Consider the following 21,856-nt stretch of genomic DNA (forward strand, 5'->3'; position numbering starts at 1 on the left):
AAAGATTATGCAATTCTCATGAACAGTGACATTAAAACACATTTTAGGCTTAAAATATATACAATAAAACCATGAGTGTATAAGAAGGTGTACAAGGAATAATTCTGAAATCATTTTGAAATCATCCCGTCAGCTTTCTCTCACATACTGTAACTAAAAGCATATTGCTGCCTATTTTGCTGTCTTAGCCATATACTGTACATACACACACAACAGACACAAAAATTGACAGATGCCTGGAGTGTTTTGCAATTCACTGCATCGGTCAGCGCACGCTCACTATAGCATCTTTCTGCATTCCTTCATGGACCCACAGACGCTATACCACAGACTGACAGCAGCCTCTCCTCGAATTACTATTCCGATCATGATCCAGGCACCTTCACAAATCAGCTCTTTAATGCCCAAAGCCTCCCCGTTTGCAAAAACAAAGCAGCGTGACCTTTCCTTTTTTTCCCCTCATCGTCTCCTCAGCGGCTCAGCCTCCATTTCCTCAAACATTTGCCTGCACGGAGTCATCCTTAATTACCACGACTGGGGCGACGCGTTCCCTGTCCCAGGCACAAAAAGGAAATAAATGTTGTTTTTTTGCCTCTTTATTTCTACTAATCAGGGAGCTTTGCTCCTCAGCTCGACAGGGAAATGCTCTCAAAACAGGACGAAGAGCATGCAGGAATAATAGCGAGAAAAATGCAAGGTTCAGAATTGACAGTTTCCCCAAAAAAAAAAAAAGTCTGCATAATATGTTTCCACAAGAGGAAATGTATTAAACTAAATCTCATAAACATCAAGAGGACTGGCTTTTTTCTGGCTCGGAGAATGAAATCAAACTAATCAGCATTGTGCTAATCCTTTCAAGGAAGCTGTAATCCCTGGGATAGCGGGACATGGCTAAACCCACTCCGGAGGGGATCCGGTGGATTCTTTTTAACAAGCCTTATTACGGCAACAGACGACCACATGTCAGAATAATGCCTGGACCAGAAGAAAAATAAGGGCAAAATCTGTTTGTGCAGGTGTGCCATAATCATTCAGACTTATTCAGTCTAACACAAAAACACAGGGCATCCAAACTGATTGCCATTTGGATTATGTAGCATTGAGGACTGGAATGATCATGCTGAAAATTCAGCTTTGCATCACAGGAATAAATTACATTTTAAAATATCTTATCATGGAGAACATCTATTTCAAATTGTAATAATATAAACCTGTTTTCAATGTGTTTTTGTTCAAATAAATGCAGCCTCGTTGAGAATATGAGACTTCTTTTTAAAAATTACTCCAACCCCAAGCATATAATGAACAGTAGTGAAAGTGCTGGTCAGAATATTTAAGTCTTATATTAATATAATGTTTTACTTAAAATCGTACTAAAACACATCTTAATGATGGACAAATTAATAGCATATGCAGGCAGATGGAGACTGTAGCTCAACTACACAAAAACCCCTCACTGCTTGATATGTGAACACACAGAGTTCACGCCTCCTGAGACTCTGAAAAACAATCACGAAGCAGAAAGTGCAGGTTGCAGATCCGTTCCCAGTCTGAACAAGTCCAAAAAGGTCAAAAATGCAACAGATGTGGTCTTCGCTAAAACTACATTATTTGTTATAATGGAAAGAGAAGCGGTAAACCTGGCTTGATTGGGTGACAAGAGACCCTTCCACTCCGCAGAAGCCAAAGTTGCGCTTATACAAACAAAAACTAAATTTCCCAGCATTCCCTGTAGGGTAAGGTTTGACTAGTAGCATCTGCTTCCTTTGATTATGTGTGGGGAATCTTAGGCAGACCAGAAAAGAAAAGGGACCCAGAGGAACAGGGTTGTGCCAGCTAAGATTAAGGCACGGTAACCACTTTCCTGGCACTTATCACAGGGGTAAAGCTGGGTCCAAGATGCCAATATCTAGATCAAGAGCACGCATACACCAACAAAAATGCAAGAGGGTGAAACTAAGAGATTTAAAATAAAACAATTGTGGCAGAGGGACTCGGCAAGACAAGGAATCGCATCCAGCAGCACTTTTCCTTGCCGCTTAAAACTTTTAGATGCACAGTTTGTCATCTGGGGCAGATTATGGTGGAATGGCGCAGACACAGCATCTCTGTGTAAGTGCGTAAAGGGGCATTCGCTATTGCCACCGGCCAAGGCTACTCAAGACGTTTAAGCGTGCTAAAATGAGAGAATATTGTTCACCTTGACAGCTTTTTCATCCCTGCTGCTAGGGAACGACTTATGAATCTTTTGGCGATATCAAAGCCCCTTACTCTGTCTCAAACAGGGTCCCAGTGATGTACATTATAAAAAGCAAACTCAGGGGCTTCTCCGTTTGCAAAGTCTACAAAACATGGGCATTTTGTCATTGAGTCAAGGTAATGCAATTCAATCTACAGCTTACCAGATCAGCATGTAAGCTCCGTACCCATCCTCACTGTTTGCCCCTATATTCGGTACACACGCATTGTGATTTTCCACGCCCTCCTTTATCAAGGGGAATTGTTTCGCTGAAGGTGGTCTAAAAAAGAGCTTAGATTGGTCAAACAATGACAAAAACCCCTGCACATCTCTCATTCTCTCTCTCTCTTTTTTTTTTTTTTTTGAGCATTGGCTTGACAGAAAAAAAAAGGCTGAAGGACACTTTGTCAATAAGTAATACCCACGCTGTATTAGCTGCATATTTAGCCATGAGAATTCATCTAAATTGCTTTCAGACAAAATCATTTAGCGAAGCGTAATTCAGAATGTAACGGCACGCCTTCGTACGGCATTCAGCTGGGAATGTGAACTTTGGGGTTTGTTCGGAGCAAGGACAGTCAGACTGAGTCCTGTGCCATGTTGCGGAGGCGTTTATTCAGCATTTCGATTGCCCTTTCCAGATCGAATCAGAGAGGAGCTGCAAAGAGATTATTCTTGAGACCTGTTCCAACTTCACTTTGCACCGTGATTACTTGGAAATGTTCTGTGGATGGTTTTTAGGCATAATATTCTCTTGTTCGGTAATAACAAAGCTTCTCTAGAAACACTCTAGGACTCCCAGCGGTGTGCGGTGTAGTATAGGAGAGCTATCAAACACACACGCGCGCGCACTTTTTCTAGGTATTTAAAATTAACAGCAGGGGGTGTAAAAGCAGCCGACGGTGAGAGACAGAGCGAGAGAAAAAGAGATAAAGACAGGAATTGACTTTTTGCCGTCCCCCAGCGTTCACCCTCTTCTCGTGTTCATTACAACATCGTTATCGTTTTGATGTTTCCCCCTCCTTTCCAACATACTGTCAATTTCGTTCTTTAATGAGATCATTGGGCTACAAGACTTTTTCAACCGAAGAGACGTCCATGTCATTACCTTCAATAAGGGTCATTTCCCATAAGGAAAGGGGAGAGATGGGAATGTTATATGGAGTGACTGGTGACCACTACATAAACATAGACACACTTCCCAGCTCCCAGTCCAAGAAATGACACCGTGTGTGTGCGAAATATCCAATGCATGCAGGAAAACACAGGCTTGGACATGAGCTATGCTTGTTTGTATGACCTGATGTCTCATTCGGCCCTGCTAGAGGCCTCATTATACCTCACTGCCGGTCGTTGGGAGCATGGCATTCAGTCTGACACCGGAGCTGAAGGAGGAAGAAGTCTGGGCTGTTTAGGAACTCGTTCTCATTAAGAGCTGTGTGTGTCACTAGGGAAACTTTCTGCTCCTAACAGCCTCTAAAAGTAGCTGCGCTTCAACAACGGCCACACAATGTCTCCATCTGCAGGGAGAGCTACACCTCCTCCTTCCATCTTTCTTTGCCTGTCCGCATTGTCCGTCCTTCACTTTTTTTTTTTTTTGTAATCTCCTGTCACCAATCTGTGCGCTATGTGGTCTGTGTTTGTTTAAACAGTCAGATATGTTTAGCCTGGACAACGACAGGAACAGCGAAAGCAATAGCGCTACTGACAGTAACAAGTTCCTCATCCTGTGCGGATGCAAAATTGGGAGCGAGCGGCTACAGTCACGAATATGTCAGATTTGGCTAATGCTCCTGGAGCCAATATTTCCTGAGTGCATGTTCAACACGAACAGCGGCTCTTGAGGGACAGGTAATCACGGATGGTAGAAATTTCTATCTTCCATCCCATCATAAATTAATTATGTATGAATTAAAGTAAACGTGAAACAATAATCGTAACCTATTTTATGTTAGTAATGTGATGCATTTCTAAAATAAATAAAAAAATTGATAATTTGACAACAATAGAAAAAATCTGAAGACCTAAAATTAATAAGACAAAAAATAAATAAATAAAGCTAAATATTAAAAATATATATTCTTAAAAACAATCAAATAATATTACGAAAGTGCATAAAGTTTGCAATAAAATCATGCAATTATATTTTTTAAATTAATAATTTAATTTTATTAGAAAAAAGAATACATACTATAACAGTATGTAAAAAAATACTAAAATTATTTGTGTATATCTAATATCTTAGTGTTAAAAAAAAAAAAACACACACACACACACACACTATTGGGAAGTGTTACCAATGTTCATAAGAAAACTAGAAAGTGAAAACCAGAATAGGTTTGAGTAGTGGTGCTCACATGGTCAAGTTCAGCTCTTTTGGCATTGGACAAATCTTGACTGATCCTGTCTTTTTTCTTCATTCCACATCACTTCCTGTTCTAGCTCTATCCATGATCTTCTATTCACATGTGATAGTTTATTTGACATGAAACAAATAGCTGTCGCTCAAGCTCTCTTAGTGAATTGCCCATGACTTTTCTTTGAGGCCGGTTAGTTTGCATCAGCACGGGGTCAGATTCTTTTCCTCTACAGTGGCACGATTCTAAAAAAAAGAACTATAAAGAGTTGCTGGGGAGGGTAAAACAATCTTTAAAAGCAGTTGGGAAACTTTATAACTCTTTGCAAGTTGAGAGAAAGGGAGCGCAGAGGCTTTGACAGAAAGCACAGAGGGACAGCCACACTGCTGGCTTCCCAACACTGAGGACGCACAAATGAAACGGAGAGAGAGAAGCATCAACCTCTCTGCACAATCACTTCTTCAACTACAACACAGTCAAGCACGGCACAAAGAAAACACATCTGCATTCCCTGGATCAAACCGCACTTTCAACTATTAATAAACGTAAATAAACGTATGTGTGCAAGACATCCGCGGCTTCCTCTCTCATAAGTTATAGCAGTTTTGAAATGGAAATGAATCTGAAAGATTTTGAAAGGTCATGGCATGCATCATCCCAAGTCATCTGTAGCAGGATGTGCCATCTCCGTCATGATAAAGAATTTAAAGCAGGTCTAGAAAATGGATGAAGAGTTGTAAGCTTGTGAATAAAGCTTTCATAGTCCAGCTTTCTTCAAACCATTACAGGCAAATAAATGCAATGATTTATTAAACTATGATAACAAGACTTGTCAGCTATTCCTTTAACAAGAATTCTAAACCCTTTATACATCATGTAATGGTATTCCTTCAGAAATTCAGAGCAGCTCGATACAAATCTCATCTCTGTAAATTTGGCAGAGTCCACAGTAAATCAGATAGCAACTTGCAATATGTTAACTTATCCACTTGAGACCAGATCTCCGATTTTAAAGAAATGAAAACCGAGCTGGTGCATGTTCAAGTGGTGTTATACTTTAGCAGAGAGCAAGACGGTAGGAGGTTGGGTCTGACAGACTTTCGGTGTGCTGTGGAATCGGTCCAAACAGGCTTCCCTAATCTCTGCTGAGTGTGTTTGTTTGTCTCTGAATGTCAGAACGCCTTCGGGCCAGGAAGACAAAGTTCAAAGCAATGCAGATACACTTTGTATACGAGTCCAACTGTTAGATATAACTGACACAGATATACAGAGCAAATCCAAATATTGCAATATGGCAGTCAACAAGGCGGTATATTTCATGTGAACTTTTTGTGTTTTTTTTTTTTTGGTGGATTATAAACAGACAAACTTTTACATCTGAACACCTCTGGTATGACTTTAAATGCAAACCTTGAGCAAAACACTCATCGCCAAACGCCAATGACTTGCACATATAGGTACAGTCAATTTAGACTGTTCCAAATCTGTTGCAACAGAGATGGAAATACAATTTTTAAACACATGAATTATCGTTCCATCTTTGTTGCCACAGTTTTGGAAGTGCTTTTTTTTCTGTTCTAAAGAAGGCGGGTGTCCCAATACTTTTGTCCATATAGTGTATGTATAAATCATTGGTGTTTGGTGATGAGCTATTTGCTTAAGGTCTGCATTTAAAGTCAAATAATATAATATAATATAATATAATATAATATAATATAATATAATATAATATAATATAATATAATATAATATAATATAATATAATATAATATAATATAATATAGTTGTATGTTGACTGCAGTGTTGAATGTTGATGTACTTCTGTCGAGATGTCGTAAATCTTCTTAGATCTGTGCTTAACTACAATTAATAATCAGAGTTTGCTTTAAAAGGTAACCAACAAAAGCATCCAATAAACAACACATTAAAATTTTAGCAGTGCATTATGGGTGGCGGGGGGGATTCCAAACTCCTGTTAAACAAAAAGCTTCTTACCTCGTTGGTGTTCCAGCGATGTCTCTCCTTCGGCAGGGAGGAGCATTTGGGAAGGCATTCCAGAAGTTTCTTGGGCAGGTAGATTTTCAAATGTCCATGTTCATCTGTGAATGACACAAATGGTTATTGAATATGGAGTGTGAGTAAAGATGTGCTGCTCTCAAGAGTCTGGGAGCTGTTCTTTTTAAACAAAGATCCAATCATTTCTTTGTAAATTACTGAGTTGTTTGAATTCGGTGTCACTATCACTCAAGGGACTCCTTTAAGGAAACTTCCATGCCCAGGTGCTACGTTTGCAAATTGCTGTGACAACCTTTTTCAGAAATATAAAATTATAAACCAGGCATGAGACCTCAAAGGGGGAGCACTCAGAAAGCAATGAAGAAAAAAACAAACTTAAGATGTTACTGTGAAATGAAAGGGAACATATTTGGAGCACTAGGCGTGCAAAAGGCTTTCATCCAGAAATGTCGTGATTTTGTTTTCATTGAGTTTTTTTTATGCTCCCATTCTTTTTCTCTCCTTATCATGCCAGAGTGCCTGCTCAAATACCTAACAACAAAATTGGGCAATGGAGCAAAAGCATTTCAAGGTTATTGATAACCGTTTGCATCAAGGGCTGAGGCTTCTTAAGGAACTCAATGTTTAGCCCTGTGGGAGAAGGTAGTTCCATATTGCGTGCTAAGCCTGCTTATGAATATAAAAAAGTGAGAGAGACTTAAAGAAAATGAGAATGAAAGACTGACTGAGATTTGTGGAGTGTGTCCTCAGTAAAAGACGAGAGTGAAGCAAAAGAGACACTGCAGATCTGAGCGAGATGAAGCCCGTGTGTCCATAGAGACACTGCTTAGCAACCACTCCCACTCCGGCTTTAAGGACAAACAGATAGCCAGAGGGAAAGAGACACATGAAGAGGGTTAGATCACTCTTCTGTTCTCTGTCTTACACCAAAACCAATGCACATTGTTTGTGCCTCACCTGTGCATGAACATAAACCCACATAAAACATAATAGTAAATATTTAACTGTAGAAAACGCCCAAGTTCAACCAGACTTCTTTCAAATCGCCACTCAGAGCAGATCAGATAAATGCAAATGCACCTGAAATATACCCTATACAAGTACCTAAATGCCAGTGCTTCTGCGTTTGCAATTCAAGTATGTGCTGCATTCTCAAAGTTGCCACGAGAGGCACTAAAGCACTGATGTTTGCATTTAAAGTGACTTTCCAGCCATGAAAATTTGATGAGAATTGCTGTAAGTATATTGAATTCAACTTACTAACCGGAATTGTCTCAATTTCTCCTCAAAATATTGGATGACAAAAAAAATGTTGTAGTACAAAAATAAAATAACACAAATTGTACAAAATATAACATTAAAGAGTAACTAAACCCTAAACCCAATTTTTTTTAATAGAGAATGAATGGGAGAAAGTCACGTGAGAGGAGGCTTTTACTTAAATATAACTAGGGATGCACCGATTGATCGGACATGAATCGGAACCGGACGCTTTTTGGTTAAGATATGCGATCGGCAATCGGCCGGTTTTTAGTCTTTTTCCGGCCGATTTTTTTGCAAGTGCACCTGTGTGCACACACTACATTGTAATCATTTCTATGTCATTTGTGTGAAAGTATTTCGAAATCTGTGCAGAGCAGAGCTACATGTCTGAGGCACAGATAGCAGGAAGCGAACAACCATTGTTGTACTGGCGCACAAATAAGAGTCCCTTTCCTGCTCACTGAAGCTGCGTGAGCGTACTGTACCTGTCTGCACCCTGCACACGCGTGGACCATGAAGAGATGTACAGCTCAACTTCTCACGTGTTGGATCAGAAACTTGCATAGTAAATGTCAGTTCTGCATTAGGGTGACAATTTTATTGTACCTTAAAATTACATAGACTTAATTTGATTTAAAAAATCACCTGCTGTAGCACACTGAAAAAAGTGTTTCATTCATCCAATTAAAAACATTTGGGGTAATGATTCACATCTAAATATTTTTACTTGAGACAATAGTTCTTTATTTTTCATTGGCTCAAGTAAAAAAACATAGATATGAATCATTACCCTAATTTATTTTTATTTTATTTTTAATTGGATGAATGAAACACATTATTTGATTTTAACATTTTGGAATAATATATTTATATAGCATAGTTTTATTTAGTCTCAATGGTAAAGACCATTAAAAACCAAATTTTAAAACTAAAACAAATACTGAATGCTAATTAAGAAACATCTTATTGAATGTGTGTTGATTGTGTTGTTTGGACTGTAGAACTATGCAGTTATTGCCTTTAATTTCACATGATTACAGTTAATGTTTTAATTCAAGGCCAGTTCTGTGTAGTTTCAACCCAATTCAAAAACAAAAGCTTACTCACTGTGCAGTTACCGCCGTTAATTTCAGATGGATATGATTATTGTTTTCAATAGCCAAAAGCCAGTTTGGTCTATTAAATACCAAATAAACATCTTGTTTATGCACACTTTCCTTCTTTCTTGTTTGTTGCTTAAAGATAAAAAATGTAAAAAAATCTAAAATCGGTATCGGAATCGGCCATGAAAATCATGATCGTGCATCCCTAAATATAACTACTTTTTTATGTCAAAATAAGACTTGGAAAGAAATGGAAGGAAAACCTGATCTGTGTGAGATTTTAGTAAGTAATCAGTTTGGGTAAATTTATAGAAAATCTCTGCATCTGTGATTGATATTTACAGTGCTTTGAAAAAAAAAATAGTTTAAAGTTAATTATTAAAAAGAACACAAGTTCACAAATAAAATAAATTGTTTAAACAACTGCCTTGAGTTAATATATTGGAATAAATGTAAAATGCTTAAAAACACTAACTTGAGTCGGTGCTAATAGCCTTGCACTACAGGTAAATCCCAGCTCCAGGACCTTTCCTGATCCTGCTCCATCTCTCTACCATTTTGCCTCACTTCTACACTGTCCTATACGAATAAAGTGAAGAGATTTCATGCCTTTAATAAACAGAATATTAATTACATGTTTTTTATTTATTTATTTTTATGATAGTGTAAATAATGTTTATTTACCCAAGAAAATGTGACTGGGACATGCATTTACATTTGTGAAAAAAAAACGAACTTTGCCTCCTCATTTCAGAACAACACTGCACAGCACTGGCTTGTAAATAGTGTGTACTTTGTTATTTTTAATGTGTAAAACGTACTCTAGTGCACCCAATACTGTAAAAATATATTTCCAGCCTTATGGCACATTAATGCCATAACTATAATGATAACTATAAAGTGTTAATCATTTTAACACAATTTTGTTGTAGAATGTTTTATTTTTCATTTTATTTTTTCAGCTAATAGATGATAAAAACACTCACAGCCAGTCCGAATCTATGTGATATTATATTGCTAGAGCATTTAAAGCTGCGGTAGGTAACTTTTGACGCTCTAGCGGTTAATAAACAGAACTGATTGCGTCTTGCGGAAGAACATCGTAGCCGGAACTACTTCTCTCTGTTTATGTCTATGAAGAATCACAAAGGTATTGGGTTACTCCGCTGCGGTACCCCCGAAGCAATCTAAAATAGTCCGAATATAAACACTTATTATAGATGTACCCTAATGATTTAGGACAGGCTAAAAACACGGTTTGGAAAATGGATTCATTGTGTACTCGCTTATTATATAAATTTTTCTACATTTTGAACACAAACAAAGTTACGGACCGCAGCTCTGATTGGTTGTTTCTTACCGGGAGCGGTCCGTAACTGCAAATGGCAATAGGACACTGGGAGGAGCCAGAGGAGCTTGATTTTTTTCACAGATTATCTGTCTCATATTCTACTGTCAGGACATAATGACAGGTTTAACAAATATGTAAAAAAATATATTTTTACAAAAGTTACCTACTGCAGCTTTAAGGTGGCAGAAGACAAAACTGCAAAACAATTAATAAACAAAAAGTTGCCATCCGTTAAGGTGGATAGTTACTGCTATAGTCATCTTTATAGTTAGCTGTGAATGGGCCTTTATTAGGAATGGCTTTTTCTGGCTCAAGATATTATATATATATATATATATATATATATATATATATATATATATATATATATATATATATATATATATATATATATATATATATATATATATATATACTTATAACTTGCTATTAGCCTTGACATTTCTTTTAAATTTCCTAAAGCAATTTATTGTTTTACTTTTTTTTTTTTGTGTGCATAAGAATATAAAGGTATTTGATAAACATAAATGACACAGAAATGAGACTTTAGATTGCAGACTTCATGTCTTGGCAAAGTCTGAGTTTACCTGGGCATTTTCCTCAAAGAAAAATCTGAGGAGCAGGAGACTTAAGCACAAGTTGACATTTGCTCTCCATTCAATCTCACCGGCGTCTAGGAGAAGCTGTTGAGTTTGAAAAGATCTCATTTGTGATATGCCTTTTTATTCAGCACCATCTCCCTCTCTCACTCTCTCTCTCATGGCAACAGTTGCACTGGAATCTAATGACCATTTCACATTATAAATTGGGAGATCTGTGGCTCTTATGCTTCAGCTAAAGCAAAGATTCAAAAGCAAAACACACAGCACATTCTCATAAGACAATGAATAAATGAGCAGGCTCTCTTGAAAAGTTCTTCTCTTTTTCATTCTATATAATTCAACTGGGATGTGTTATAAAGGAACGCGGCATTGAAACTTATTTACAGGGTAATTAAGACTAGACTATATATCCCTTCCTGTTCCTATTCGTTATTTCTCGTCTCTCCCTTCATCTCCGTCTCTCTCTTTCCCTCTCAGTACATGTTTTGGCAGAACAAGCGAGCGATTCTGAGGACTGCCATTTAGTCTCATTGTTCTGCATCAAAGTAAGGGGCTTTTAAATTATGCTGACGACTGTGGCTTTAGAGGCAAATTTTAATCACAGAGTCAGTCGCCGTCTGCCAAGCCGCTGCCTTAAGCATTTGCCTTTCTCTCTTTCACGACCGTCTCCCATGAGTAGCCAATGAGACGCAGAGAAAAGGCTTCACAAACAAGGCTACACAAACACGCTGCTAATACTCACACAGATATAAATGTGTGAACGTAGGTGGTAGAGAAAGATAGAACAGAATAGAGCGCTGTAGACTATTTGCTCCTTCTCATGTAAACAATTATAGGTGCACACAGGCGCACGCGCCCACCATAATTAATTATGAATGTATTAAGATAAATCGCTTCAGTTACAAACTCTACTGACATATAAAAACACAGTCACGTTCGACACGAACATCAATCAACATTCAGTCCAAATGCCAAGGCGCCGCAGCCGCATGTGGCCCTTGTCTAACTGATGTCCGACTCTTGATCTGAGGAGATCTTTGAAAAACACCTATCAAACTTGCCCTTCAAAGTAATGTCAGGCATCAGAGAGTCTCCTCTAAGCTAGGGATACAAAGGTATATCATAACTTAACTCTCAGCGTAAAGAGCTCTTTTAAATTTTCCTGAAACTCAGCCACCATGTCAGCCGCTGTGAGCTGGGCTAAAGTGACTGATCGACTGAAGTCTTTGACAAGAGGCGATGGAGGTCACTAAATACGGAACGTTTTAGGCTGAAGAAAGTGATGAACGTTCCTTCTTCAGCTGAGTGGCACAAAGGCACTGTGGGATCTCACACTGTCAATAAGCAGCATGTTTGAACAGATCCCGCATGTAGCTTTAAGTGACCCCAATAAGAACAACAACACCGATGGTGACAGAATAGCCCTAAAGGCGGTGGCTGACAAGCAGCTTGATTTTCACTGAGAGTGTTTACATGACAAATGAGCCGAAACATATTGCAGATTTCTTTATCCTTTTTGGAATATATTCACTAAAGGTGATAAACAGTTGGTCAGCGCCAGGCATGGACAAACCATAGGGCTGATAGTGCCATCTAAAACCAGACCTTTGAATATTTTGACAGACAAAACATACAGTGCCCATATTTTAGAAATTGAAACATACAGTGTCCATCAGAAATGGAAAGTAACAAAGTGTTTGTGTTTGTTCCCTGCATTTCGAAGATGCTTGTTTTACAAACAAGGCCCAGTTTGACGCTGGATTTGCATATCGTTTATTTCTTAAGGATAATGCAGTCCCAACGAAAAAGGGTCACGATCGTGTGTTGGAACCGCAGGCCGTGAGTAAAACTACTTCAAATATCTCTGTGTTGTTAACTTAGCTATCGGCGCGTAAGCAAATCAAGTAAACAACATGCGATGTTGTTATCAAACTGCACTTTCCACATGTACAGCTTAAAAAAAAAAGACGACATAAAGTGGAACTTAGTCATTTTCCAAAACCGCTAAGCAAATATATACAGTTTCAGTACATACCACAAAGAGACGTCGTTGCTGATGCTGCTCTTGTTCAATTTCAGCCCCTGGATCTGATTCTGGATCATAAATATACGCTGAATCTGACTGTTAGCCATGGTTTGTTTTGGATGTGTTTTTCCTCACGGTAATGTCACAGCTTCCAAACGCTCTCAACGCAAAAGCCTACTGGCGCTCGTGATTCTCCGCCCACATGTCACGCCTCCAGCGGCTCGTGTTTTTTCCGGGAAAAATCGGTACAGACTATCTTTCTCTTATAAATATAATAAAACTAAAGACTTTTTGGAGTTATGAAGGATGCAGTACTACACTATAGGTACTCAAGATTAACAGGATATTGAGTGAAAACGAGCATTTCACCCCCCCTTTAAGTGTTTTTTTTTAAGTGACATTGATATTAAAAATGCATACAAGAGTTTCTTAAATTTGCATCCAATTTATTCATAAAAATCCATAATAATAGATAATAATTAAAAATAAAAAAAAGTTAACACAGCGCCTCTCAAGTTTTTAATCCTCTTGGCACAATATAATCCTGAAGAGATAAACCGATGAACAGGGTTTATAAAGAATAATCATCTGCAAAGGTGCCTGCTGAAATGTTTTGACATGTCTCGCACACATTCATAATGAATGCGTTTTAATTGAGCGGACGGATCTAAATTGCAAAACGGGCTAACTGTGCAAAATGAGATCTGTACTTGTAAATCTGCAAAGCCACATTTCTGTTCACCCAAGGCAAGCACAAAGAAGGTCCATCCTCCTGTACGTTCCCTGCCTTCTGTAATGACTCTGTAAGCACCTATCGCATGCATGTACATGGGCCGCTCTGGAAACAGATGGAGCTTCGCTATTGCGAACAAGAATGAACACACAAACTTTCCACACTTCATCAGCCCAGTGTCACTTTTTAATGAAAGCCTTCTCTTTTTCCATTAAATTGTCAGCTCTGATGGGCATTTTCTGTTTGCATTTATTTATTTGTACACTGTATTTTCAGTGGAACGCCATTTCACCTGCCGTAAGGGTTTTGTCTCAAATCGTGGCGGGGTGTACGTTTACAACGCTCCTTTAAGAAACTCTTCAAATTAAGAATAGTGCAATGACAAAGAGCGGCAAATCTGCTTCAGAAGGCAAATTTGGAGCCTGTCTGAATAAGGAGAGGGTGACATTTACAGATTTGATTTTCTCTCTACCTCATCATACAGTAGACACGAGCCTGCGCAAGGGTCGCTGTAGTGTCGGCCATGACTTTTTGATCCCATTTTGGAGAATGTGGGCTTTGGAGGAAACATATTAAACTATCCTGATAAGCACAGATTCAAGAAAAACTCTTTGCTCGAACCGACTCAAATGGAGGTCAAGTAAATCTAAGGCTGTTTCTGTGCAACAGATAAGGACGACAACGAAGACAACAAACACCTAAAGGAGTAAATGTTATTGAGATCAGTTACGCCACTCGTTTTGCCTCTGTTAATGGATCGATTTGGGCCCATCTGTCATATTACAGAGATGTTGCACAAAGACCGCAATCTGTCTCGTGAGAAATGTTCCAGAAAATCAAATCTCATAGACGGACGCATCTCAAATGAAACTTTAGATTATAATAAAAACGAAAACTAAAAAATGCAAATTGCAAAGCAGCGCACTGCAGATTGTACACATCAACTGATTTTTAGTTTTTAGTTTTTTTTTTACCTTGATCAAAAATGTCGTACATATAATAAAATGAGAAAAATAAAATACTAAATCCTCCAGTGAGATGAGGTGTCAGTTAATTATAAAACGTTGTATAATAAAGACTGAAAAATGCTGGGAAAAGCAACATTTACAGCTCCCAGTACAGATATTAAGGGGTGTCTAGGGAAATTTGTGCCTTTTTCCTCTATTTTTTTATTTTTTTCAAACTAAATTAATGTGACAGAAATAAGGGCTCATTGCACAGTAGTTCCAAGCAGACAGGAAGAAGGATGGAACTGCATATTAATTCATCAGTGCTAGTAAACTTTTCTTCAAGTGGTCTTCCCTCAAATGCTTTGTTAGCCACATGAGTTGAAGGCAGGCTGGGAAAGAGGGAGGTCTTTTAACTTTCAAGTGAAAGTAGGAAAGGCTTTGATATGAAAGACGGCATAAGAAAGGAGAACGTAGCAGGTTGACATGGTCTTTCACTAAGCTGGCATTCCAACCTCCATACTACAAGCCTCCTCCACGCATCTCTCCAGGGACTTGTGCACTGCATGAAAATCAGTGGTATAGTTATCTATATGCTAATTTCAATGGGACGAAAGGTGAATATTCAGACATTGGAGAGTCACACCCACAGCGTCTGGTCAAACACAAACATCAAGACCATATTACAAAAAAACAACATAGACACGTACACAGATCGCAAAGAGATCATATGCATCTAATTTAATTATTAAGTTCACATTCTGATGATGATTTAAGCTGAGGGAGGCCTGACTGATTACCATCCGTGTTTGATAAGCAACTGCACAAGAGGAAATTACACACGCACAAAGCAGGGCTGAGCAATCTCAATATTTTTTTCCAGATTTTGCCAATATTCAGTTATTTTGCATTTGCTCTCAATGTTTTGTCTTCCATCTGCAAAATTACTAGTTAAAAAAAAATTATAATTTACATAAAAATGCTACAAAAACCAAACAAACAAACAATCTTACTACAAAATTTGTGGTTATTAACAGGACATTGTAGTGACCACTTTCTGATTTTTACCAATATACAAATACCCCAATATAAATAGGATATATGAAAATGATACAAAAAAAATGTTGGTTATTGCAACAACAAACTGAGTTCTTTGAAGAACAAAGAAACATTCCAGATTACATAGAAGATCTGTTTTTACATATCAAATTTATTGTACCACCAGTTGTTATGGTTGTTACTGCAAATCACTGCACTTTCAGATTCAGTCCCACATTTAAATAATTAACTTTGCAGTGTGTAGCTGGAAGCATGATAAATAAAACTTATATTCAAATTGTGAATGGGTTATAAAGCGAGCAAAGAGTGCTTCCTTTTAAATGACTGAAGCTGTCAATCACCTTAGTGTGAGTTAACTGACTTTAAGAATTTGTCAATGCTTTGTAATCAAACCATTATTATGGTGTTTAATTAAAGGGGGGTGAAATGCTATTTCATGCATACTGAGTTTTTTACACTGTTAAAGAGTTGGATTCCCATGCTAAACATGGACAAAGTTTCAAAAATTAAGTTGTACGTTTGAAGGAGTATTTCTGTTCCAAAAATATTACTTCCGGTTTGCACAAGTTTCGGAAAGTTTTTTTCAAGTATGGCTCAGTGTGACGTTAGATGGAGCGGAATTTCCTTATATGGGTCCTGAGGGCACGTCTGCCGGAAGAGCGCGCGCTCCCGTATAGCAGAGCACTGAGAGCACAACAGACTTCACTGATCAGAGCGAGAGCGTCGCGAAATGTCACAAAAGGAGTGTGTTTTTGGTTGCCAGGGCAAGACAACCCTGCACAGATTACCAAAAGAGAAACAGCATTAAGTGACCAGTGGATGGAGTTTATTTTTACAGAGCATCAACGGAGTTGTGCAAGTGTTTTTGTTTGTTCCCTGCATTTCGAAGATGCTTGTTTTACAAACAAGGTCCAGTTTGACTCCGCTAAGCAAATATATACAGTTTCAGTACGTTACATACCACATAGAGACTGATTGCTGCTGCTGCTCTTGTTCAATTTCAGCCTCTGGATCTGATTCTGGATCATAAATATACTCTGAATCTGACTGTTAGCCATGGTTTGTTTTGGTTGGTTTTGTCCTCACTGTAATGTAATGTCACAGCTTCCAGACGCTCTCAACGCAAAAGCCTACTAGCGCTCGTGATTCTTTAGCTCCGACCACACGTCACGTGTTTTTCTGGGAAAAATCGGTACAGACTATCTTTCTCTTATGAATATAATAAAACTAAAGACTTTTTGGAGTTATGAAGGATGCAGTACTACTCTATAGGTACTCAAGATTAACAGGATATTGAGTGAAAACGAGCATTTCACCCCCCCTTTAAGGAAAGACAAAGCGTTTTGAGCAGCACTGAGTGCTCACATGCTCATAAGAGATGTCTGTGATTGGTTACAAGCTCAATACTCCAAGCATTAGTCTATCCCCATCCAAAAAGAGGAGTAAAAGTGGCTTACTAAACTTTTTAACATAATCAAAATATTCCCAAATTTCATAACGTCGGCAACATTAATCCCAATAATATTCAATGTATCGTTCAGCCGTAACCCGAGAGCATCTCTTTCTGACCCTTTGACAAACTACTTTACTGTAGACTCCTTTAGGCTACATCAACCTCAGACCGACTGTAGTTTATAAATCCACCGGCAGATAAAACGTCACATTCTGCTGTGCGTATGAGAGGCGAGATCTTTTTCTGTATGCAATAACATTTCTATTGAATTAGCAATGACTTGAAGGGTTGGAAGATGTCAGTCAAATTGATTTAGCGTCTACTGAAGTGCCTCAAGGTCACAGAGCTCGGAGCCAGACCTCGTCCAGGGAGAGTCTGCAGTGTGAACGCTTTAAAGCAGCAGGCGTGCAGAGATTCTTCAGTGAATCTGAAGAAGAGTTGAGAAAGAGGGCTGCCGTGACCTCCAGCACCGGTCCTCCTCCCCGAACCCCTTTGAGGCAGAATAAAAATGTGAATCTTGGTGATAATCTGGGGTTTAACGGCTCATCTTTAAAGGGCCTGGCGGTGAAGAGCTGTTTTACTGTATCTGTCATGGCAGCTTAAGCAAGCATCACTTCAGAAAAAAAGAGCAAAGCTTGTTTTAGGACGGGATAAAGAGGGCTGACAAAAACAGATCTCAAATCGATAGTGTCCACTTGCTTTTGTGCCACAATGATAGGATACCTCTCCTTTATTCACTATTCCTTTTTTCCTCCGTGATTTGTGTTTCCCTAGCACCAAGGATGATGTTGACTGAATTCTGATCAACTCTGGACCACATTGTATGCGATGCTTTATTATAACTAATCGCACTCATATAAAGCATTTTGACAGGATGATTGTGTGATCATGATCCTCATCATAAAAACTATAGTGACAGAGTGGACATAAAGAAGGGAAGATGAGGATAAAAGAACGAAAGGGATGATGATAAATCTATTTTCCCCCCACAGGGAAACGGCCTGACAATGATTCACATTTCCTCTTAAAAGAGAATAATGTGCCGTCCTAAAGCCATTAAAGGAAGCTTGTGTCCGGCCAGATCCATGACATCATTTGGCAAGCTGTTTTACCACCTTTTCTGATTCAAATGGGATCCGGGTCCAACTGGTCAGTTTCGATTTCACTCGTCCCGGCCGCTCCGAGATCAATACCAATCAAAGCAGTGATTGCTCTATTGTTCTGCTTAATACTACAGCTCCTTCACTGGCTCCGGGCCTTCATCACCATCAGCGGCCACATCTGCGCCATTCAATTGATCATTCGCCTGATAGCTATCTGGCATTTGGCTAATGAAGATTCTTTATAGAAAGGAAATGATACAAATGCAAAGCTTCTCTGTGCTTTTTCTTAACACATTAAACAACCAAAATGATGTCATCTCTCTGTGTGGGAGCTGTCTTTTGATGGAGTTGGAAAAGTTACTCATCTACTCAGACTTTTTTTTTAATTTATATCTCTGATAAAAGTTCAAACTCATCTTAATACATCTTAAAAACAAAGGTGTTTAAAATAATCAGAATAATGCTGCAAGGAACTTTATCGAACAAACTGATATTGTTTCAATATTTATTTTTCTAATCTGTAAATTATTGACTTCTATATGCTGAATACTACTATTAATTGACTGTGCAATATAAACATAGGTTTCAATAACACATCTTTGATTAAAAAAAATAATAATAATAATAATGACTGTGCGATCTACAGAAATAATGCAATCTAAATATTCACTAGATAATATGCAAATATATATATATATATATATATATATATATATAATACACTAAAACTGGCTGATATTCTGAGGCGTAATATAGATGAAGTGATTTAAAAAAAACATATGCCTCTGACATGAATTATAAAACATAAGCAGGTCCTATAAACGCCGCACAAATAGGCAAACACCAGCTTTAACCATTGTCTTACACCTGGACGCATAAAAGCAACATGCAAATCCATGCAACACTGACTACCAAAGGCATTCAGAGACATAAACAAGACAGAGGATATTGTGAATGCTCAAATACACATGGACTCAATCATGCAAATGAGTGTATGAATACAAATGGATAAAGAGTTGAGGTATGCATACAAAATGCACTTCAGAGTTCTGACAAACAATTTGGTCCCGTACCCCCCAACCCAAGCGCTCTCTCTCTCTCTCTCCATCATCACAGTTAAAAGAAAATGCATATTATCAACACTATGCTCTTCAATAGCTCCTTGTTTGAATTATGTACTGAATGTCTGAGTCTTTAGATGACTCATAATAACTTCATCTTTGTGTTAATAAAAATATGGTACACAAAAGCCATTTACACAGTGTAAGTACCATATCCCAAAATGCATTGAAAGTGAGAGATATGATTGGTAAACAACCTCCTTTCAGTCTAGGTGCGATTTTGTCATACGTTTTCAAAAACAAGATGGTCAGCTCCATTTAAACCAGCTGGACCTGAAAGCAAGCTATGCTGCACTGGCTCAGTCGTGACTTACTCCATGAGACGAGTAAACCGAATGTGCGCTGGCACGCACAGATGAGGCATGATTGTTATGAAGAGTGACATAAGCCTCCGCCAAGTGAAGCGTCACCAGACGCCCGTCACGCTAGCGCTTGGCACAATTACCGCCAACTGTTTTAGAAGCGAGAGATGTTACGCAAGCAAAGAGTTTAAACTGCTCCAAGACATGAGGTCGATTCTGCGATAACCTCACTTTCGTGTCTGGGCGTCCCAGGAGACTAGTGTCTCTCTCTGCTCTCTTCGTTGGTAAAGCAGTTCAGTCAACTGTTTGCATCACTGCAACACGGACATATTTAGCAGGATCTCAATTAAATTTTATCTTAGCCAATTTAAAAGATCTGTACAGCAGCAACTTCTCTCTTAATTGCTAGGGTGTTTTTTGAAAATAAAGCCTTGGCTGATAAAGCACAGAAGATATGGGATACTGCGTTTGTGACAAGAGAGCAAATTAATGCACTGTCATCCTTCCAATTGAAGTAAGTCAAGGGATGATTCTCCCTCGGTCTCCCGAGGCTAACTGCTTCTTATCCCAGAAAATATGCAATGGCATGACAAAAAAAAAAAAAAATCTGCAAATTCATATGATAGCACAACACATTTGTGAACTGAACATACATAGGCCTAAAAGGATTTTAAAAAATCTAAACATATTCTAAAGAGACTGGATGATGTGCAGAGTAGCTGCCTTATTACATTGCTGTAGTCCTTCTGGGGATTTCCAGTGGTGGAGTAAAAAAGGCTACGCTGGACACTAGGGAAGACGGGAGGGGGAAAGAGAGGAACTGCAGACCAGGATTCCTCCCAATTAGCTCACTTCGACATTCTGGTTCTGTCCCAGTTGGCTCCCAAAGCTTTTCTTGGCTCAACAAAGCAAGAGAATCAGGCTGAAATGGGGTCCATGAAGAGGGCCCTCTGAACTGGATCTCCTTTTATCCTCACATTCTGACACGTCCAGGGATTCAGGGCTCACAGGCAACGTCTGCTCCTGCGTAATAACAACCAATGGCCCATTTTATTCGAAAATCAACATGTAGCCTAAACAATGGATTACCAAAGAGTGATTTAAGCCTGAGACTTTCAGCCGTTAAGCCACCAGTTGCCAACATGGCCAGAAGAGGCAGAGATGTCTATCCTTCGAGCCGCTAATTACACCGTTAGCCCGCAACAACTGGGCAGAAGAACTCCTGCTGCTTAGCGTCCACATCGGAGTGTCTTCATTAAGTGAGTGTCTCTTTGAAAAAGCCTCGATCAATTAGTGAAATCACTGAGAATGGTTGGAGAGAGAGCGAAGCACAACAAGGACTCTCCAATGGAGAACCAGGATGTAAACACACCCTCATCCACACCCACGCAAGCAAACGCCTGGGCTCTGCTCAAAAAGCACCGGGCGTTGATTAGCCATGACAATGAGCTGCCGCTTCCAAAAATATGCCACTCGTACCGGAGCAGCATGGCCATGCATGAATAAACATCATCTGTAATGGAGCTGAATGAAAATGAGATGCTGGCCTTTTTTAAGCTGATCTACCAAGAAGGGCCTGTCCCTCCCGACTCCCTGCGCTAAAAGTCACCTGCTAGCTGAACGTTGCCTTGTTACAAATTGCTTTGATAGAATTTGCTAAGCTCTTGAACCTGGTAAACACGCCAGGAAAACAACCATTATTGTGCTGAGAGCAAGGTTTTAGATCATACGCTCTAGAGACTCTGAAGTCTTGTAATAATTTGATCTTTCTCTGGTTTGGGCTCTGGTAATACTATAAAAAGACTCCTGATGAACTATACATGTACCGGCTGCGAGAATGAGGTTATACAGCATGTAAACGAATGGGCAGAGAAGATGAACAGCATTTCATAACATTGTCATGTTTTGAGGGATGCAGTGGAAAAGGAAGCCAGCTCTCTTACTGTTGTTGTCTGTGTCATCGCTGACACTCTTAGGAGGAACGTGGCCGGTGTAACCGACGGCGGTTCTGTACATTCGATCCGGATTACGTATTTTCTTCAGTCCTACAGGGGACACAGTGGGGGAGGGAACAGTGAGGGGAGAAGGTCTGTAGGTACAAAAATACAAAGCCCTCTACTTTCTATTCATGCAGAGGTCATTAATTGCTTTTATTCTCACCTTCTGAATGACCCTGGCGCA

The 21,856-nt window shown here is 38.9% G+C and overlaps 1 protein-coding gene across 11 annotated transcripts in view; it reads right to left on the reverse strand.

Moving 5' to 3' along the window:
* LOC127967855 (calmodulin-binding transcription activator 1) overlaps positions 1–21,856 on the reverse strand; it is a 289,173-nt gene that overhangs the window by 263,739 nt on the left and 3,578 nt on the right. For 9 of the 11 annotated variants that reach the window (XM_052568601.1, XM_052568597.1, XM_052568602.1 and 6 more), the window contains exons 2-3: positions 21,619–21,720; positions 6,592–6,695 (exon numbers count right to left, since the gene is read on the reverse strand). In XM_052568601.1, the coding sequence (XP_052424561.1) occupies positions 6,592–6,695; positions 21,619–21,720 (206 nt within the window). The remainder of the gene's footprint in view (positions 1–6,591; positions 6,696–21,618; positions 21,721–21,856) is intronic. The other 2 variants (XM_052568598.1, XM_052568599.1) reach the window with 1 other exon arrangement.

This window comes from Carassius gibelio, chromosome B11, assembly GCF_023724105.1.
Source record: "Carassius gibelio isolate Cgi1373 ecotype wild population from Czech Republic chromosome B11, carGib1.2-hapl.c, whole genome shotgun sequence".
NCBI classification, from domain to species: domain Eukaryota; kingdom Metazoa; phylum Chordata; class Actinopteri; order Cypriniformes; family Cyprinidae; genus Carassius; species Carassius gibelio.